Here is a 23,383-nt window from a genome sequence, read left to right on the forward strand (position 1 = left end):
AAATGTGACTTCAATCTGCACTATACACATTTTACCTCACACCTCTGATAAAGGAGATTAAGTTGGTCATGTCCCACGTGCAATGAGCATATAGGAAAGGTCAAGTGATATAAAAGGTTTTATATATATATATATATATATATATATATATATATATATATATATATATATATATATAAAACATAAGTATTTTAATGGATGTTGAGAAGCACATTAACAAAAATCTCAGACACCTCCCAAGTATGCCTTCTTTAGAAGGAACAGTCATTTGGGGGGACTAATGGTTGTTGGAGAGCAGTACCGCTGTAAAAAAACTCTGCTATTGCAACACATTACCCTAAACATGGCTTTTCTACATTAAAGGGACACTCAAGATCCTTTCAGATTGCGGACGTGCTTTATGTGTGAAGAATTTAAAAAGGCTTTATCACCAAAAATAAACTTTTTTCTACTCTGCTTCTACGTTGTACCATATTGTCAAAGTTGACAATGGGTGGGGCTTAAAGGTTCTGTTTAAGTTGCCAATTAAATTTACCCCCAATCATAAAGACACAAAAAAAAAAAAAGGAAAAGAAAGGGGGATATAGCCACATTCATAGAAATTGCCAATTTTATAAATTTACCTGGCTGTTAGACAATCAGGCCGGCTACTTCCTGGGAGTTTTGCTCAACTACACTTGAGAGGCAGCAATTGCCCAGAACACCTGTCTTGCACAGACTTCTCATTGAGCTGCATTAGGAAGTCTGTGATTAGACAGCCATAGAAAGTCCGGACAGGGTTAAAAAAAAAAAAGGAAGGTTTGCAAAGGCTTCAGGCAAGTTTTAATTGGGGGCATATAAAAAAAAAAAAAAAAAAACGTGGGCAGTTTTTAAATAAAGTGTTTGACAGCTCTAACCGTGCTAGTCTACCTGGTTAAGTCACATTACCCGATAACCTTTTCTCTGAAAAGGCAGTGTTTACATTAAAAAGACCGCAGGGACAGGCAGTAGGCACCAGAACAACTACGTTAAACTGCAGTAGTTCTGGTGACTAAAGTGTCCCTTTATATACATTCAGAAATATATCTTGTCAAAGACTCTTGCTAAAATGTATTTTACACACTGACAGGTTTACAGTTCAAAACATGCATAGCAGACATCAAAGAATACAACTGGCTCAGATTATTATGCAGTCTCTTTAGTCTACTTTGAGAATAAGCTTTAAAACATTTTAAACACGTTTAAGAAATACGACCATTTGTTCTCCAATTCAAGTGAGAACAACACTTTGTAGGGAGAAAGATGCCGAAAATAAACAGTTCCTTCTTTTTGCCACAAAAATGCAGAAAGATTAAAAAGAAGCATCCACAACAGCCTGTCACTTTATATAGTTTTCTATATTAATTTTCTTTTTTGTCCTTTTTAGTTGTGGATTGGAAACTAAGGGTCAGAAACTTTATTCAAAATCTATAGAGTTGGTTCGAAAGATCTCAATTTTCTGATGGAGAGATCGCGGTGGACAAATCGGTTCGTTTAATTTAGAACAATTTGAACTGGCTACTTGTTAAATTAATGAAAACTTTGATTACGTTATTGGACATTGAGTGGAGATGTCTTATCTGAAGTAGCCTTTAAATTACATTACAAGCAATGCAGGAACTATACCACTTGCATGCATATTCACACTGTATACTATATATGATCAGAACCTTGCAAGAAAGCAATTATTTCATATTATAAGAGTTTACAGGTTTTTTGATCTATATGGATTATAGACACATCAACACAAGAAAAGCCTTTATTAGGACATTAAAAAAAAAAAGATCAAAGTAATATCTATTGGAATTGTATTACCAATTATAGCATACTAGGTCTGTTTTTTTATTTTTATTTTTATTTTAATCAATAAAAGAACAGTGTTCTTTTATTGGTTTACCTGTATTTATCCTCCTTGGAGTAAAAGTTGATTGGGGTATCATTTATGTATTTAAAATAAGAAATTACTGATCAATGAATAAAACAATAGCTTTAAAAGTATACTTTTACACATGGTACTAGTACAGCCAATCTTAAAGCGGTACTCTCATGGCTGAATCCAGTTGTTTTTGGGGTTTTTTAACCCCCCATCCCAACTCCACTACATCCAATTGCCCCCTAGTTGCCCCCAAATGCCCTTAAGCCCCCCTATTTTTTCATCTTTATTTCGTGCCCGGACCTAGGTCCTGGGCGCCTCCATCTTTGTGTGGGTAGATGAAGTCCCTGTGGGACAAGCCATCTGCCCACACTAGATAGCTCTGTGAAATTCCCACACATGATCCAGTTAAACACTTGGGCATTCGAACGGGAATTTGATCTATTCCTTCATTCATCAGAAAGACTAATGAAACTCCGTTCCGAACAAAGTCCCAAGTTGCGTCCTAACACGAATGGAGAAACGGTTCTCATTCTGTTAGGACGAAATTCCGTAGTTTTGCCGGCATTCTGTCTAAAGTAACAGGACGTTTGGGAATGCTGACAGGAAGCATCACGAGATCACGGAGGAAAGGTGAGAATTGTGGGAAATCGCTCTGACCACAGGAAATTAAGCACACTTTGCCCCCTTCGCTGGTCATAGCTGATCATGCATTAGAAACCTACATAAGATAAAAGAGTCCCTACGTTGTCTTATACTTTAAAAAAAACTAGAGCAGACAGGAAGAAACGAAGAACAGATCCTGACAGAGGGAGAGAAGAGGAATCGACTCGGGAAAGGTAAGTTCAGTATGACAGTGCCGCTTTAATACTAATGTTCATTGCCAGGTATACACTATTCCATCCATTGAAGCTGCATTAACCCCCAATGAGCTATCAAAATGGTCTCTGGATGAACACAATATAGCAAAGCTCCATGGCAAATATCGGAGTTCTAATCATATTGGAGACTTCAAGAGTGACACCTTAGTCATATGGACTATAGAGTGAATGCTTGGGTCTGTACTGGGCAATGTAGCGATTACTTGGTTATCGCTCAGAAAGGCAAATGCGTAATTCTTAGAAGTCCAAGTAACCATATCGATGGATAGGGGAGGGCAAAAAAAGGAAGGGCCATATCTATATTATACCATAGGATAACAAAACATCTAGACTGATATGTCAAAGGGTTTACCTAACCCCACCCACTGAATTCAGAAAACTAGCTATTCTGGTGAGAATACACAGCCCATTCCTTTATGTTGCAGCCTTACAAAAGGTCAACAAACTGAGGTGTAACCAACATCAATGAGTTGCAAGTCCAGCGATGGCCTTTAACTCTTGTACCACACATCTTCAGCTTGTTGCTAGACAGGTGGTCAAAAGCAGGCTTGAGCTTTATATGTTTTAAGTTCAAATTCAACGTCCATAAAAATCTAACTGAAAATGTTTAAACCCAATAAGTGAACAGCTCATACAGAGACCTTCAGACAAATAAAGCTGGTGACTGACATTTTCAGATTTGAGAAGAGTCACTTTTATAGCAGTCACCTGGGCCGCCAGAGGAGCACAAGTTTGGTACTATTCAATAAACAACTAGTCAAGAGACCATACTGTAACTAGAGGTCCTTGCTACGTACTTGGATTTGTTAATGGTCCTCTTTAATTTCTTCTCTAGTTGCTTCATTCTGCCCATGGCAGCATTATATTTGGCAGCTGTCTCCTTGTGTACCAGCTCACTGCGCGTTTTCTTCTGTTCTTCCTCCATGACCTGGAAAAGAAAACAGTATATGAATACTATGCTTTGTGCATTGGTCACCTTGACCCTCATCATATATATCGCGTTTCAGCAGCTTTTATTCAAAGATCATATTTTTGTAAAAATACATAAATAACACAAACAGCATGAGTAATGCATAATTCATATTTATGATGGATTAATAAACATTCTTTGTCTGAATGTGTCAGTTCTGTTTCATTAAAGGACCAGTATAGCTTTAGGAATACAAACCTATATCACGAGCGCCCCTGGTCCTAGTTAGACCTTTTTCCCCCACAGAGACTCTCTCGAGTAGCTCACCTCTCACGCTTCCACCATCGTAGGTCCAATCCAATGTGCTTTAGAGGAGCATTGGGGATCTGATGTGAATAAGCGGCAAGCACCGTGCATGCCAAATGCTGCTCAATAAAAAGTATTGAATGCAATACTAAGAGCTGCAACGTGATGTGACCAAGTTTTACTGAGTGCAGTGGAAGTGCCACTAGTAGCTGTCGGAAGAGGTGTGTTCAACCCTGTAATGTAAACATGCTGTGTATACAAAACACAAGCTGTAAAACACCAGCACCTGGAAATGCCAAGAAACCGTGTTCTTGCTGCTGCCCTTTTGTATTAAAATATATCACCTCTCCAGAGCAGTACAAGGATTCCAGTCAGTATGCATGGCGGTCGCATACCATATTTGCTCACATCCATGCATACACGAGTAGTAAATTCATCTAGTTAATCTTATAGTTAACTATAGATGAAACTAAATTAGCGCACCATGAATCAAGTTTGCAAACTGTATATTTTTATTTTAGAGCCATTGTGATAATGTGAATCACTCTGACTCTCTACACAAATTGTAATATTGTTAGATCTTGTAATGCCACACCAGGTTACCCTTCTGACACATTCCCTGACGTGCTATTTCCATTTTAGGATTGCTATAAATACATTTCAAATTTAGTTTACATATATAATATATTATACTCCTTCTTTGGTGTTAAAAAAAAATTGTTTAAATTGTACATAGATAGTCCCAATTAATCATTTTTGTTTTGACATAGAGACCTTTCAACCTGAGAGCTGCATGTTGTTTACAGGCCATGAAGGATCTGTTGATAAAATGACAGGATATTTAAAGGAATGCATTTCTATTCCAACTTACGTTGGCTTTAAATCAGCTCCAATTAGAATTGAAAGGTGCCAGTCGTAAACCAGGCGACGTGCACAATGCACAGTTAATGAGCTACATGGTGTGTGATTCACCACTGAAATGTGTCACATTTAATATGCTTTATCCTGTTAATGTGTTATCACAGAGCTGATGCATGCCATCTAAGCAGTGTATGGATATATCTTAACATGTGTCCTACTTCTTAGCTTGTTTTAACTAGGAACACATCGGTCAGGATCATGTAATATATTATTTGAGTCCTAAACCATCCAGCTGTTAAGGAAGCATTTCATACAAATTGGAATAACTAGTGCTTTTCTTAAACACATTAAGAACAAAACAAAAAGCAAAACACATTATGATAGAGCTAGGTAGAATTTTAATAGGAGTTTCTCCTTCATCTCTGGTAAGTGTCTACTACGTCAGTGAGCCTAAATCAGCCACTTGTGTATTTTCAAATGACACCTATAAATACCGTACTTGTTTTCAAACTCAAAAATATATTCAAAGCATATCTGGTAAAAGATAAATCCCTCCCCTCTAACCCCAGCGGTTGGTCACTCTAATATGGAAGATGACTTAAGTATTTTTCACTTGTACAAAAGGAAGATGCATATATGTTCACATAGTGCAGGTGTCTGATTTTATGGGAGTTAATAATTTTGCATTTGTAAAGTAAGTTTCTTGGTCTACTCTGTTTATACTGTAAATGAAATGAGAATCTCTTTGTAATCTAAGAATACATTGGTGGAGCAACAGAAACAATCGAATGGGTAGAGATACAGATGCATAGGTAGTGAAGTGTAGAAAACATGATGTCTTCATAAGGTCAGTAAGAGTTAGGGATGTGAAAATCCAGGTTATTATAAACGTGGTTAAAAAGCTGCACTTTTGCTTAAATAACTCTGACATCTCTAGGCTATATATGTGGGCCGTAACGCTTCCCAGTGGCAGCTTTTTGTGTCGCACCGTCATAAATACTTTGTAGAAAGCTTAAACTAACCAAACGTACTCTAACCTAAAATCACAGTTAGACCCAGCCTGTATTACTCAGTTAGATTGTTACTTTAAAATGAAAAACTGTTTAATCAACCAACTAACATAACGTTCTTTATGATATAACCAACCTAGCATGATCTTATACTACAATTGCGCATGTTACCCATATGACTTAACAAAATGTGCATGTCTCTCATATACCCCAATGTAATACTTAAATGTGAAACGCTAGAGGATTGCCTTTGGGGCACCTATGACTATCCAAAAAGCCTTGTGGCTAGCTGTGGTTTTTATTAAGGTCATTGGTGCAAATCAGAGCTGTATTTCATGCACTGCCCATAATCTCCATTTCTTTCTTGAAGATTCGTGGCAAAACCAACTGGACTTGATATTTTGATGCTTGATGAAGGATTAAAAAAATATATATATTTTTTTTTTATATATCTAGTTAATCTTATAGTTAACTATAGATGAATCTATATTAGCGCACCATGAATCAAGTTTGCGAACTGTATGTTTTTATTTCAGAGCCATTGTGATAATGTGAATCACTGCCTCTGTACACAAATTGTAATATTGTTAGATCTTGTAATGCCACACCATGTTACCCTTCTGACACATTCCCTGACGTGCTATTTCCATTTTAGGATTGCTGTAATACATTTCAAATGTATTTTACAAATATATTATACTCCTTCTTTGGTGGTTTAAAAAACAAATAGTTCAAATTTGACAGAGAAAGTCCCAATTAATTATTTTTGTTTTGACATAGAGACCATTCAACCTGAGAGCTGCATGTTGTTTACAGGCCATGAAGGATCTGTTGATAAAATGACAGGATATTTAAAGGAATGCATTTCTATTCCAACTTACGTTGGCTTTAAATCAGCTCCAATTAGAATTGAAAGTCGTAAACCAGGTGACATGCACAATGCACAGTTAATGAGCTACATGGTGTGTGATTCACAGTATATATATCTTGTGGCAAGGATGGCCCTCAACATTGAATTATTGATAAAAGCATCTGCAGGCTTCATTAAACTATTCTATGATGTTTTTAAAAATTATTTTTACTATTGAAGATAAGGACCACCATTTTGGTCAGCACGTAAAGAGGTAAACAATGTTTCTGGAACCAGAAAATAGGACATTTTTGCAGTTGATGCACAATGATATCAGTGACATGGTAACGGTCATCAGGTCTTCTTGAAAGGGACGATGGCTTCTCTGAATGAAGTATGTCTTTATCTGCCGTGAGGTTATCATTTTGATCTTTCAGCGTCATCTTGCAGACTAGGCCATTACCAATTGTTAATAAAGAGGAAAAAAAAAATGTTAGAATCCTCCACCTGAAATTTTTGTCACCAGTTGTAGTTATTACATTTCTTTTACGCGGACTCTGCAACATCTTCATTTGGTATGAAAATAAATAATATCGGATTGAATGGTCCTTAAAAAGTTATGTTGTAATACTGTTTATCATGAAGTGTGCCTGTTTCCATTAACACATTCTAAGAAAACTAGAGAAAATAAAGGTCTAAAGGGAGAAAAATAAATCTCACGGTTGCAAAAAACTTTTTAACATACCAGCAATACAATTCTCTAATCATTATGTGGGAAAAAAGGCAAACAATGCTTCAGGGCAATTTTCCACCTTAACTGTCAACAGCAGCTTCTGTAGCTTTCCACATTTGTTATTCAATATAGTTTTACCAGTGTCTATATATTTTAGGGTCTGTAACCTAGCATTTCACTCCTAGTTTGTCCTGTACCAGTGATAGTGATGTTGTGGACTTGACGTTATGACCGTAAGAGCAATATGGGAGATGTAGTCCACAACATCTGAAGTTGAAGGTTGCCTACCCCTGTCCTAAACCATTGTACTCCGTTTGATTATAAAGCGGTAGACAGCAAGTAAAATCTGATGTGTCATACTGTGTATTAACTGATCTCACAGTCTGTTCCATGACCACTTCAGATAGGCTGTTTTGTTTTGCATTTTTTAACACTTTTTTTTTTTATTTCATATTTATTCTTTTATTTAACATTTTATTTAACAATGCATCTTCCTAGAAATGTGGCTGAAAGTTTTCCATTTATAGTACTACAACTTCAAGCTAGTTGTTGCACCTTCCAAAGCCAAGTTTGGTCTGTAAGGGATGAGAGGACTACCATACTCTCTTTTTATTATTGTGGCTCTTTATCTTTCTCATGATTTCGCAAATTTTCTTAAATTGATTTTTTGCAATTCTTTAATATAGCTTGCTGACTTACTAAAGGCATTGATGAAAGGTTATTGGAATTATCCCAATGGGTCTTTTAAAAGTGTCACTCAAACAAAAAACAGTGTTTTCATAATGCCTTCTGTGCTGGTATCCCTTCTCCCCCACCCCCCCACCAAAAAAAAGGGGGGGGGGGAGAAAATGGCATCTCTCTCCTTCCCTGGAATAGGACTGATGTCAATGAGGACAGACTGACAAGAGGACATTGGCAACACAAGGGGGGATGGGATGGGGGAGGGGAGAGAACCTCCATTGGCTAAACATTCTGTTGTACGTAATCTCTTTTCTGTAGCATGTCAGCATATTGCCTATAGGTTATTTCATTCTTTAAAAGTGAATATATTAATAACTATTGATGACTTTAGGAAGCAACTTTAATAATTATTAAAATCTTTATGACGTATTCTTGAACAACAACATGCAATGATAAGATACACTTAACATACGAATGCTAAATTGTATGTAAGAAAAACAAAACAAATAAACCCAATTTGTGACTATGAAAAACAAATCAGGTTTAAATACATTTCTTTGGCTATTCATCATAGCAATAAACAGTGCAGAGATTTAAACTTTGGCACGGTAGTGGTTGCAGACTCACGCACAGCGATTAGGGAAATACCCCACCCCTCACATAGAGACTTGAAAAAAAAAAAAAAAAGAAGAAGAAGAAATTTACTCCCACCTATGATTTGCAATTTTTTCAATTGCAGAATATATTTTATCCACCACATAAAAAAAGAACCCACCTCTATCCACAAGAGAGTGACATTTGGCAAAAAAAATTGTAAACAGACAATGATTTCAAAAACTCCGACAACTAGAGAATGGGACTTCATTGGAAATGTATTTCAAAACAGCTGTAATATTGAAAGAAGCAATGCTAAAAAAGAAAGTATGTTTGAAACAATATTTGAAATCTATTTGTAGTATTTAATCTGTATGCCACGGGAAGCTTTGAATACATTTTTCATTGAATGTGCTGGAAGAAAACCTTTTGAGGCATGTTGCAAGTTTTGGCCCCAGGCTACGAAGAGCCATTTCATTTTACTTACTTCTGAAAAGCTAAGAAACACTGTACGCTTAAGATCTGTATATCTCAACATCTAAAACCGCATCTCCGACATATACACTATTTTTCATTGATGTTCACAGACTGTGCCTGTCTAAAATAGTAATGTGTAGAGCAAATACTATAAAGTACAAGGCTCCCATTATGAAGGATGCTCATATTTAATAACACTGAGGGTACTCAATTTATTATGCAAAACGGCTCAGCACCCCATAAGCTAGAGAAGAAATGTTTAAGAATGCTGGTACGTGGAGGGCCATGAAGAGCAACTTGTTATTGTATGACTGCTTACGTTCATTTATGGTTTCACTTCATTGGTGCAATAATGGAAGTTCAAGAACTGATAATACTGATACCCAGTATAGAGACACATTGTATATAACGTGCATTCAGCAACATGACAGACCGAATCTGTTGTTGCTGTGGTAACAGGCTATTTCCCCTAGAGTAATGGGCTACAATAAAGCCCTGTTATGCTCCTGTTGGGGAAAAGAAAAATAAATAAATAAAAGACAAGATGGTGTGCATCAACATACAAACTACTCGGTAATCTGCCTAATCCCATTTTGCCAATTTGTTAAGGTGGTTAATGCAAGCAGGATAGAAATGGTGTTGCAAACACTGCACACACACACACACACACACACAAAAAACAAACAAACAAACAAACAAAAAAGCATGTTTTTCTTGTGCATAAAATATTATAACCCCACATTTGAATCAAAGGAACACTTCAGACACCTAAAGCACTACCGTTGCTGCCCTTTTTACGTGTGAAAGAAGAGTATGTCCTCTTTTTTTTTTTTTTTTTTTTTACAATATTTCAATATACATTTTCACAACCTTGTGACACCCCCTTGTCTCTCAGACAACCAGTCTTGTTACTTACTGGTTGTTTAGCTCAGTGGAGCTCAAGAGAGATCCATTTGTCCAGGGAACCTACCTTGTAAAGACTTCTTATTAAGCTGGTGTTCCTTTATCTGTGTTCTGCCTCATCATGCCACCGAACATGAAGACTGAATTTTCTACAGCAGGAGTATGCAACCATCGGCACTCCGGATGTTGTGGACTATAACTCCCCTGCTAAATTGCTAGCATTGTTGCTGTAAGAGCATTATGTAGTCAACAACATCTGAAGTACTAAAGATTGCCTATCCCGGTTTTACTTTATTAGGGCACACTGAGTGACAAATGTATATATTGCCGTTTCTTATGAACGGCAGTGCTTACAATTCAGGGGCAGCATCTAGGCACAAGTCGACTAAATTAAGATATAGTGATTGGGTAATTATTGTGCCCCCATAACATTATGGGCTGTGAACAACAGCTGGACTCCTTTGCTCCTTCTTTTGAGAATACAAATAAAGGATGTATGTTAGGATGTGTTTTCTACATCAATAACTCACTCTGATTTACTACAAGAAATATCAAAGAGGGTCATTGCAATGACGATTTGATCATGCTAGATCATATCATTACACATGGCGCTTACTGAAAGAACAAATTCATCATATGTCAAAGCTATCCAGATACCGTATGAACATGCCAAACCGCATAATGTTGTATAAATGCATATTTAACAGGCAGGCCCAGACTGGCCATCGGGTAAACCAGGCAAATGCCCCGTGGGCATCGATGGCCAAGGGTCGACCAGGGAGATCAAAGGATCTCCCTGGTCGTCCATGCAGGGCAGACACTCGGTGAGCGCAGCCTATATATGTAAGAAAGTCCATTCAGGGGCCGGTGGGGAGAGCGGCGCAGGGAGCGTCGAGTCTCACCTCCGGCAGGGATCCCAGTGCTATAATCTCATGAGCTTCGGTTACTGAGGCCATTGCCGCGGGTTACCATGGCAACGGTCTCAGTACTGCTGGAGCTTGTGTGAAGCAATGTGCTGGCACCCAGAAAGTGCTCATTGGACCTCCAGGATGCCCCCCTCCCTTAGGGGAATAAACATTTATGTTCTTTTAGTTATTTTAATTAATATTTTTTCCCCTAAGCAGTCTGAGCCCCTATGCCCCCTCACACACACACACACATAAATATAAACTAAAGCCCCCTATATACACAGTCACACACACACTTACACAACACTCCCAATCCAGGCACACTGTAGCCCCATACCAACACTACAGCCTATACACTGTGTGCAGAATTATTAGGCAAATGAGTATTTTGACCACATCATCCTCTTTATGCATGTTGTCTTACTCCAAGCTGTATAGGCTCGAAAGCCTACTACCAATTAAGCATATTAGGTGATGTGCATCTCTGTAATGAGAAGGGGTGTGGTCTAATGACATCAACACCCTATATCAGGTGTGCATAATTATTAGGCAACTTCCTTTCCTTTGGCAAAATGGGTCAAAAGAAGGACTTGACAGGCTCAGAAAAGTCAAAAATAGTGAGATATCTTGCAGAGGGATGCAGCACTCTTAAAATTGCAAAGCTTCTGAAGCGTGATCATCGAACAATCAAGCGTTTCATTCAAAATAGTCAACAGGGTCGCAAGAAGCGTGTGGAGAAACCAAGGCGCAAAATAACTGCCCATGAACGGAGAAAAGTCAAGCGTGCAGCTGCCAAGATGCCACTTGCCACCAGTTTGGCCATATTTCAGAGCTGTAACATCACTGGAGTGCCCGAAAGCACAAGGTGTGCAATACTCAGAGACATGGCCAAGGTAAGAAAGGCTGAAAGACGACCACCACTGAACAAGACACACAAGCTGAAACGTCAAGACTGGGCCAAGAAATATCTCAAGACTGATTTTTCGAAAGTTTTATGGACTGATGAAATGAGAGTGAGTCTTGATGGGCCAGATGGATGGATTGGTAAAAGGCAGAGAGCTCCAGTCCGACTCAGACGCCAGCAAGGTGGAGGTGGAGTACTGGTTTGGGCTGGTATCATCAAAAATGAGCTTGTGGGACCTTTTCGGGTTGAGGATGGAGTCAAGCTCAACTCCCAGTTTCTGGAAGACACCTTCTTCAAGCAGTGGTACAGGAAGAAGTCTGCATCCTTCAAGAAAAACATGATTTTCATGCAGGACAATGCTCCATCACACGTGTCCAAGTACTCCACAGCGTGGCTGGCAAGAAAGGGTATAAAAGAAGAAAATCTAATGACATGGCCTCCTTGTTCACCTGATCTGAACCCCATTGAGAACCTGTGGTCCATCATCAAATGTGAGATTTACAAGGAGGGAAAACAGTACACCTCTCTGAACAGTGTCTGGGAGGCTGTGGTTGCTTCTGCACGCAATGTTGATGGTGAACAGATCAAAACACTGACAGAATCCATGGATGGCAGGCTTTTGAGTGTCCTTGCAAAGAAAGGTGGCTATATTGGTCACTGATTTGTTTTTGTTTTGTTTTTGAATGTCAGAAATGTATATTTGTGAATGTTGAGATGTTATATTGGTTTCACTGGTAAAAATAAATAATTGAAATGGGTATATATTTGTTTTTTGTTAAGTTGCCTAATAATTATGCACAGTCATAGTCACCTGCACACACAGATATCCCCCTAAAATAGCTATAACTAAAAACAAACTAACAACTACTTCCAAAAATATTCAGCTTTGATATTAATGAGTTTTTTGGGTTCATTGAGAACATGGTTGTTGTTCAATAATAAAATTAATCCTCAAAAATACAACTTGCCTAATAATTCTGCACTCCCTGTATTAATATACACACACATTACATATACATACACATTATACATCTCTAAGTACACTACAGCCCTAGATGCACACACACACACCCTCCAGACACACATTACATCCCATATACAAATACATACACTACACCTTCTAGACACACACTCCCTATAGTCCCTAAACACAAACTACCCTGTACACACAAACTACAGCCCCAGTACACACAAACACACTACAGCCCCTACATACACCCACACAACCACCCTATAGACACGCATGCAAACTGCACCCTCTAGAAACACTACACCCCAAAGATAAATACACAAACATGCTTTCTTGCTCTCTCTCTACAAATGCTAGATAGACACACACACAATATCTCTACAGCCCCTAGACGCACACACTTTACACCCAGTGGAAATACATACACATTACAGTCCCTAGCCACACATAGTACACCACAGACTCCTTTATATACACTACACCACACCACAAACAGTCGCCTCTTTGCACACGCAATCCTACAGAGAGCTTCCCCACACGTACACAAAACGCTTTACTGGCCATGCCTCACATTTGTCCCTCTTTTAGGGACACCAGAGACAAGTCACAAGCAAATGCAGAGCTGTGCAATATAAACACTGGGCATTGATCCCATGCGTGAGCTTTTCAGCAAACTAACATACTCACTGTGAGGTGGCGTGTGTCATTGTTGATGACATGACACGTCCCCTCTCTGTTCCCACCCTCTCCTACTGGGCTGCTCTGCCTTTAAATGCCCGGGGTACATTTTTTCCCAGTACGGCCCTGATGACCAAATATCACGATTTTTTGTTTTTATATGGGTTAGATTATATAAATGGGAAAAAGGTGGAATATCCAGTGAGTTCTATATCCGTTTACCCGTTGTGTTGCATGGTTCAGCATTTCTTGCCAAGCAGAATCAAACTGACGGTTTTCATCCTCAAGCAACCTCTGCTCTGCTAGGGAGATGGTTTCCTTGGCTGCCCGTAGAACCTCCGTTGCACGCTGGAAGTCTTGGGTGGCTCTCTGCGCTTCCAACTGAGCCTGGATAAAAGAGTCAACATAATAGGGGTCAAAAAAAATAAATTCAGAAGATATGGCAAATGATTACATGCATTCGTTATCAATTTTCTGTACCTGACGGTTGTATAGGAGAGGAACCCATGATGGAACATGCAAAACTAGCATTATTCTAATACCGCTTCATATATTGGGGACAACACAATTTCAGATGCGGCTTAATGCTGTAATGCTCAAATCTACTAAACATTCAAAATGCATAGTTCACCTAGATGATTACTGATACTATGGAGAAACGTCACTAGTTCTGGGCAAGTAAATATAGGTCCTCAACACTGCATATTCAGTGTGGCCAATACGTGTGTCATAATTATGTGAAGGGCAGGGGAGGCTACCCCCTGATAGCATCAACAATGCTATTTAGTGCCCTAGATTGGCAAAACCGAGAAAACCTGTAGTCCTCACATGGACATCCAGAAGTTACCAATCAAATGGGGAAAAAAAGTTTTAAAGTGTACTAAATTCTTCAAATAATATTTATAAAAGCAAATAAAAATATTCAAAAAAATGTGGGGAAAAAAAAGTTAGTTTTTTATTTAAATTACAGAAAACACTGGCACGAACAAAGACATATTTTTACTCTATGTCGGAATGAATGGTTAACCAAGCAGCTAGGTATATTTGCCACACTTCAGTGGTTTTTTCGGTCCACTAAAGGAGCTGAAGTGAAAAATTAACCTGCAGAAGTATAGAGAAGAAAGCTGTCAAACAGCCATTTCATTCCAATAATGCTTTGCTGGTATAGGTCACATGAGAATTCAGGAAACAAATTTCACCTTGAGCACAGATAACTGTTCTTCAAGGTCTGTAAAAATATCACAATAAATGGAATTCACCACTGAGAGAGGTTGGCAGACAAACTACAGCAATACTTCACTAAAATTACTTTACATTTATAAAATAGTTTAAAAAAAAAAATTAAATATTTCTTAATTGGCTAAACAAGTATTTTATCAAGTCTTAGAGAATTTGTCATATATACATTTTTTTTTTTTAAAGCGCATCTGTCATAAGAAAACTGTTGCCAATTTGAAGGCAACACTCAATGTCTGCATTGTTCTAAACAAATAGCTACCATATCTCTGTATGTTATTGGCACATTTCTTGTTTTGTCTTGTTTCTTGTTTTCTTATACTGTATGACTGTGAGGAATCAGGATGTGCAGATGGGCTTTCAAACATAGACAGCAGGACTTAAAACTGCAAGTCCTATGCTACTAACAGGGTCAAAATGTAACCTATCACTGCAAACCTGCCTTCACAACGTGAACTTTGGGAAAAGAGGGGACAACCGCACAACCTTCCTTCTACCGAAGGACTCACATAGCCTTCTCGCAGTTGCATGCTGGGAGGGACAGTACACCTTCCCCAGCTTTCTGTGGTCTCCATATCTGTGGTTTTTAACTTAATGCCAATAACATAGCAGCACAGGCAGTTATAAGGGCACTATAGTCACCCATACCATATCATCTTAACAAAGTGGTCTGGCTCTGCCTTTTTAACCCTGCACTGTAAAACTATGTAGAAAAACAATGTAGAAAGTCATACTGAGAACCACTAGAGGTGCTTCCTCTGCACTGACCCAAGTAAAACTCTGCTCAGAAGCCAGCAGAAAATAATTGAATACAATGCATTCCTATGGGAAAACTTGAATGTGCATGTGCATTAGGTCCCCAATGCTACTCTGTGAGGGGCATTGGTTAGGACCTTCACAAGGCAGCCATGCGGAGAAGTAATATAAGCAAATCATTTCATTTTTTTTTTTATTGCAAAAGAAGGACAGGGGCATTATAGCATTAGGAATATAAATTTGTACCACTGCACACTCAACAGGGCTGAATTTTCACCCACCAATGGATGCCACGTTGGAGGATGACATGGCCTCCAGGACAGTATACACTTTCAATCCATACATGTTGGGGATTTAAACTACACAATTTATAGAGTAAGTAAGACCATTGTCATCAGAAGAAAATACAGCTTGTATCGTGCAGATTTTTTATTTATTTATTTTCAATACATTTGTTGTTGTTTTTAACTTTTATTAGAATTGGATTTCCTGGAATTACTTAAAGGGACACTATAGTCACCAGAACAACTACAGCTTATTGTTTTTGTTCTGGTGAGTATAGTCTGTCTCTGCAAGCATTTTAATGTAAACACCCCCTTTTCAGAAAAAAAAGACGAGTAAAATCACCTTTACCTCTTTTAACAAGCAGGCTTGACACCTACACTGTTAGTTTAGAACTATAGTATTCTTAAAATGGACAGATGTCAAATGAGGAAGGTATTCAACATTGCATCTTCCTTGTATTTTGGTATTTAGGGGAAAATAGCTTACACTTTATAGCAATGGGAACACACACACACTATTATAACTATTGGTTTTCTTTTGTCGTTAGTAAATAATTTGACATTTCAAACTATGCAGAGTAGCATGTTTTTATCTTGTGTTTTTATGCTACAACATGTCAAATAAAATACATTTTCAGGATTACTTACCTTTACGTTAGAACGCTTATCATAACTGGAAAAATTCTACATATAGGGAGCGATTTTTCAACCAAAAAACAGGTACTATTAAACACTTAGCATTTTGCATTAAAAAAAAAATAGCACCTGTTTTACCTTGACAAGTCTGATTCCCCACTTTTCTATATCGACATATAAAGGGTTAATAGAGTCAAGGGTATCTATCTGATCTATGAGTTTCCAGGTATGATATGCAGATGGTACACAAATAAGACTTGTGAATATCCTTGCAAAATAAGGATAGCTGGTTTTATTTCTAAATGTTCTTCTAGACATTCATATAAACTAATAATCTAGTATGTACTTTTCAATTTGTTATTTTCGTTTCCTCTTGCATAATTTAACATGAGTCCATCAAGTTTTCATTACAACACTTAGTTTTAAAGACGTCCTGTAAGGGAAATCGGCCAAAAAAAAAAAAAAAAATATTACTTGCACTAAAAACACCCATGTATTTTCAAATGTTCTAAAGTATTATTTTTTTTTTAATCTAAAAACTCAAAATGTAACAGCACTTGCTGTAACATCACAGCTATTTTTTCCAGAGCAAAAGAAATAATTTTATAAAGCATGACAAATTTTAAGTGGTCTGCCATAGTCCATTACACATGGAGATTACTTTGGTTACTCGAAAAGCAGTGAACCAGACTGGACAAAGGATTCATGTCATAACTCATAGACATCAATACAATAAGCTCTTTCAGGAATACACTGCTGACTTAAAGTGTATGGACACACAAGGTACCTAGCTATGCAGATATAATGTGCATTGCATGCTAATGGCTGCTTGTAATGTCAGGAGTCGCAAGTGGTCACTGAAGATTACACAGGGGAAAAACCAACTTAAATATGTCAATAAAAAAAAACTAGCCAAGCTTGTCTTATTATCTCATTTCATCTAGGTTATCACATCCAATAGCTTTTAATTTTTTGTCCATGCAGTAACTCTGAAATGATATAAATCAAAGCAATAATTTGCACCAGGGTCAGAGATATTACTAGGTTACTTAAAACAATCTCTTAATATAGTCATTTATCCACAAACGCTGGAGAAAAATATGCACACAGGACTTCAGACAGCTCCTACCTGATATTCTATGGTAACCCCCAAACCATTGCTGTATGGAATGTAGTGGTCCAACCACACAAATGAATGCACAAAGACTGGTGACAGCAACCGGGTTTCAAAATAAAAAGGTAGTCTTCTTTATTCTCCCACATACAGGTATTAAAATTCATCCAGCAACAAACGGCATCAAAATGACAAATAAAGGCAGTTTAGGCGTTCCGTACCAGATTACTTTAACCGGTTTGGTTAAAATCTGGTTGCTGTTATCCATCTATTAGGTCACTTAAAGATCCAACAAAAACATCAACAGCTGTACTGTGTTGTAAACTTTAGCGGTTAATTTACAGCTGCAAGCCATACAGATATTTTAAGAGGTGTATGACACATTTGGATACAACAGAATACAGATGAGAGATATGTGGTATCGCTTACAGCGCAAGTGTGACTGCAAGACATGCAGAAAGCAACTAATATGGATGGTGAGTTTGAAATCATGGTATTTGGAGACTAGGTAAATACACTGCAGAAGGGCTGTCCAGAAAATGAAACCAGGCAAAATGGGTTTCTTCTAGATGCACATTGTTGGTTAGTGAAGGAACAAGACAAGTTGTGGACATAGGTCCATTTACCTAAGGAGGTAATGGTCTTTGGAACCCCACAAATCTTAATGATTAAAACACAGAGAAAAAAAAATAAAAATCAGTAGTGTATACTATTTATATCCATTTATTTCCTTGACTAGCTTCTAGCAATTTCAAATCCCTGCCTCATCACAATTAGGAAACGTGTCTACAAGCGTTGCATGTTAACATACTGCTTCCACAGTGCTCACATTTTATTTATTTATTCAGCGCTTCCCTGTTTGGAACTCTTGCCAGTCAAGGAGGTGAAGTTATGGTCACAGTGCTCTATATGCAGACAGAAATTTCTTGTCCTAAGAATCCCCACACTGACCTCAGGGTGATCCCACCAATCTTTAAAGAGTGAGTTTAAAGGGATATTACAGTGCCAGGAATACAAATCTGTATTCCTGGCACGATAGCTCCCTCTGCCTCTCCCCTCCCTCACACTCCCATTCATAGTGAATAAAGAGTTAAAACCCCTATATTTATAATATCTCACAAACGTGAGTACACCCCTCACATTTTTAAAGTAGCAAGTGCACAGCCTGTACAACAGTGCAAATTTGCTGTCCCCTCAAAATAAAACACACAGCCATTAATGTCTAAACCGTTGGCAACAAAAGTGAGTACACCCCTAAGTGAAAATGTCCAAATTGGGCACAATTAGCCATTTTCCCTCCCGGTGTCATGTGACTTGTTAGTGTTACAAGGTCTCAGGTGTGAATAGGGAGCAGGTGTGTTAAATTTGGAGTTATCGCTCTCACACTCTCGCATACTGGTCATTGGAAGTTCAACAAGAACACTGAGGATCTAAAAAAAATTAATTGTTGCTCTACATAAAGATGGCCAAGACTATAAGAAGATTGCCAAGACCCTGAAACTGAGCTGCAGCACGGTGGGCAAGACCTTACAGCAGTTTCACAGGACAGGTTCCCCTCAGAACAGGCCTCGCCATGGTCGACCAAAGAAGTTGAGTGCACGTGCTTAGCGTCATGTCCAGAGGTTGTCTTTGGGAAATAGGCGCATGAGTGCTGCCAGCATTACTGCAGAGGTTAAGGTGGTGGGGGTCAGCCTGTCAGTGCTCAGACCATGCGCACACATTGCATTAAATTGGTCTGCATGGCTGTCGTCCCAGAAGGTAGCCTCTTCTAAAAATGAGGCACAAGAAAGCCAGCAAACAGTTTGCTGAAGACAAGCAGACTAAGGACCTGGATTACTGGAACCATGTCCTGTGGTCCAATGAGACCAATATAAACTTATTTGGTTCAGATGGTGTCACGCATGTGTGGCGGCAACCAGGTGAGGAGTACAAAGACAAGTGTGTCTTGCCTACAGTCAAGCATGGTGGTGGGAGTGTCATGGTCTGGGCCTACATGTGTGCTGCTGGCACTGGGGAGCTACAGTTCATTGAAGAAACCATGAATGCCAACATGTATTGTGACATACTGAAGCAGAGCATGATCCCCTCCCTTTGGAGACTGGGCCGCAGGGCAGTATTACAACATGATAACGACCCCAAACACACCTCTAAGATTACCACTGCCTTGCTAAGGAAGCAAGAGGTAAAAGTGATGGACTGGCCAAGCATGTCTCCAACCCTAAACCCTATTGAGCACCTGTGGGTCATCCTAAAACGGAAGGTGGGGGAGCGCAAGGTCTCTAACATCCACCAGCTCCGTGATGTCGTCATGGAGGAGTGGAAGAGGACTTCTGTGGCAACCTGTGAAGCTCTGGTGAACTCCATGCCCATGAGGGTTAAGGCAGTGCTTGAAAATAATGGTTGCCCCACAAAATATTGACAATGTGTGCCCAATTTGGACATTTATACTTAGAGGTGTACTTACTTTTGTTGCCTATGGTTTAGACATCAATTGCTGTGTGAGTTATTTAGAGGGGACAGCGAATTTACACTGTTATACAGGCTGTACACTTACATTACATTGTAGCAGAGTGTCATTTCTTCAGTGTTGTCACATGAAAAGATATAATAAAATATTTACAAAAATGTGAGGGGTGTACTCACTTTTGTGAGAAACTGTACTTATCTGAACATGGCGTCGATGTCCCTTGGCGCTTGGTCTCAGCACCACCTCCACCAACGTCCCTCAACAAGCGGGCAATAAGGCGCATGCAAGGCAAGTGCTGCGCGCCGATTAGGCCTCCCCACAGAAAAGCATTGAATCAATGCTTTCCCATGGTGAATTAGCAGACACTGGATGTTCTCATGCAGAGCATGAGGACGCCCAGTGTAAGAGTCCGTTAACATCCAATATGCGCCTCTAGTGGCTGGAGGCAGACTTAGTGCTGCAATGTAAACATTGCAGTTTCTCTGGAACTGCAATGTTTTACATTGCAGCACTAAGTGCAATAGGGACACTGTACCCAGACCACTTTAATGAGTTGAAGTGGTCTAGGTGCCTATCGTATCCTTCTAAAATGCTTTAGATTAACTTATTTTTGTAATTAATTATAATACTTTATTTTCAAACAATATCAAATTGTGATTTAGGTTTTGCTCATATAACACATTTGTAAAGCATACAAAAAGAGGAAGAGATTGGCCTTCAAGCACAAAGGAGAACGGAAATACAATCTATATAGTTTATGCAATATTGTCACATTAATCCCCTCCTTTTGTGTTTTAAAGTAACATGTTAGAAGGCATGTTATAAACATCTTTGTGTGTAAAAGTAACAATTGCAGAGGTTTTAATTACCCTACAAAATCCTATAGCTAAACAGCAAAAAATATAAATTGTCAGAAATTAAGAAGAAAATGTTTTGTGGTATTTTGAGAATAAATTATTGCTTTAAATAACTAAAAATATAGCTTTAAAAGGATTACTATATTTAAAAAAAATAAATTTTAAAAAAAGTAGAAAGATAAAAAGTACCCTATACTTTTAATCCATCAGATACTGCATTAAAGGGACACTGTAGGCACCCAGACCACTTCAGCTCAAGGAAGCGGTCTGGGTGCAAACTCCTATGACGAATTGAACTTCGCCACTGGCTTTTGGAGAGGCCTGATTGCCAGCCTCTTGCCCTGTGACTATGGCCCCTGGGGTGTATTGCCCTTTAAAAACTATTTGTGCCTATTGTATTTTGGAGCACGGTTTCTACCCCTTTTAAATTGTACTGGTCCAGTTCTGCACTTTTGAAGTGGCACTTCGGATGCAGCCGAAGTGCCGAAGTAGTCGAAGTGGCCGCCATTCGACATACGAACACGTGGTGGCGGCTATTTTAATTCAGTCGAACTCGTTCAGCGGTGTTTGGCCATCGAGTTCATGGAACTCAAATCGGATACGCAATGGCACGAACACCGTTGAACTTTACCTTCTCCAGACTTCAACGTTTCGACTGGAGTCCAGCTCCGTTCAACAATTCGTGCAAACCGTCAATGTTAAAGTGCCGTTCAAATTGTCGAACGGCGCTTTAACATTGACGGTTTGCATGAACGGTTTCCGTTTGTCTATTTGAACTGAATTTAACATTGGAAATAGACCGGCCACAAAGCCAAATTCTGTGGAACTATTTTGGGCATGAAAGCCATGCTTGCGGACGGTCAAATGAGACTTCCAGAAAACTTTTGAACCCCTGTTCTGATCTGGGGGATTTTTGGATAGGTTGTTCACCCAGATCAGGGCTATCCAGGGATGTATAATGGGGAAAAGTGGTGATACATGGTATTTTGTGTAAAAATTTATATTTTCTGCCTGTGGATAATTAAGTTATCCCATTAGCTAGCTTAATTAGATCACAGACAGAGGGGAGGGCTTGCTGACTGTATGTGGGAGTGCTATTGTGTTAATTATATTTCCTACTGAAAATACGAACGCAACCATTGCCGTGCATGCGCATTAGGTCTCCCCTGCAGACGGGGAAGAGTGTTGGCAAGTGACATCGGCGCTGGACCAAGGAAAGTGACAGAAGGGGTTTTTAAGGGGGGGGGGGGCCTTAAAAGAGAGGAAATCTATAGTGCCAAGAAATGAGTTTGTTTTCCTGGCACTATAGTTTCCCTTTAAAGTATTTCGGTCACTTGTCAGTTTTTCATAAAAAAAATTTTATTAAATACTCACGACAACTGCATTGGAATTTAATTGAAAATCCAATGTAAACCAAGTAGGACTGTTTAGTTTTATGGAAAATCCTAAGGTTAAAGAAAAAAAAAAAAAAGGCAGAGCAAAACAGCATCAATTTTTTTCCAAACATAGCAGTTCTCACAAGTGCTGCTATTAGTTGGCTGCAGGCAACCCCTCCCACACCAGGGTTAGACACTATCAGGAGTATCTGATTCTAATCTATAGAGACTTTGATTATGCCATAAATGCTAGCCCTGCACAGGTTTAGTGGAAAAGTATTGTTCTACCCGCTGTTCTAATTGCTTTGGATGAACTGCTATACAAACTGAGCCGTTATCAGTTTATATATAGCTTGGTTGACTATCTAGTGAGCTGAACAATGTGAGAGTGGGTTAAGGGTTCTCTTCTTTTTTTTTTAAAGAATTAAAAAAAAAAAATCTCTCTCTCTCAATTCAGCTTGAAAGAGTAAATGTTAAGTTCTGTCTGTTACAGTCTGTGATGTTACTCTCTTTCTAAGTTGTAATGCCATCACTCACAAAAGGCATGTATGTGCCCTGTAGGGTATGGCTGTGGCAAGCATTGTTTTGCTAAACCTTTTTCTTAACCATGTGGAGGTGGCCATTTCCTGTGTACGCCCTGACAGATATCAATCTCACACGAAGGTTACATGATAAGGCTTGTAAAACATATGAGATCTAAAGCAGTTTTCTCATGTTTTTGTAGGTTAACATTCTTGGCGCCTATACACGTTTTACCTAGGAGTATGTAGAAATGGAAAAACCCAAACCAAAGCCCTGAGTTTGGAAAGAAAGTAGTAATGGCAACCAAAACGTGCTCTGTGGCCAGACTCCCCACCATTAGCGGTATAATTAAATACTAAATCCAAAATATGTGCATACGTGCATGCATGCACATGGTTATTAACTAAACTATGCAGGGAAATCAAACGGAGTTTCACATTTTGGAATAAAATGATTAAATAGGAAAAATTCACCAGTCTGCCTTATTCCAGTTTAAGGCATGTTTGGATTTTTCATCCTAAAATGTTACATTTCAAACAATTCACACTTTAGTGAATAACCCGCTCATTTTAGGGATG

The 23,383-nt window shown here is 38.7% G+C and overlaps 1 protein-coding gene across 1 annotated transcript in view; it reads right to left on the minus strand.

The window, feature by feature from the left end:
• The window catches only part of SH3BP5 (SH3 domain binding protein 5), an 88,151-nt gene that overhangs the window by 26,531 nt on the left and 38,237 nt on the right, over positions 1-23,383 (minus strand). The window contains exons 4-5 of the mRNA XM_063452181.1: positions 13,780-13,944; positions 3,570-3,700 (exon numbers count right to left, since the gene is read on the minus strand). Of these exons, the coding sequence (XP_063308251.1) occupies positions 3,570-3,700; positions 13,780-13,944 (296 nt within the window). The remainder of the gene's footprint in view (positions 1-3,569; positions 3,701-13,779; positions 13,945-23,383) is intronic.

This window comes from Pelobates fuscus, chromosome 4 (genome assembly GCF_036172605.1).
Source record: "Pelobates fuscus isolate aPelFus1 chromosome 4, aPelFus1.pri, whole genome shotgun sequence".
In the NCBI taxonomy this organism is placed as follows: Eukaryota; Metazoa; Chordata; class Amphibia; order Anura; family Pelobatidae; genus Pelobates; species Pelobates fuscus.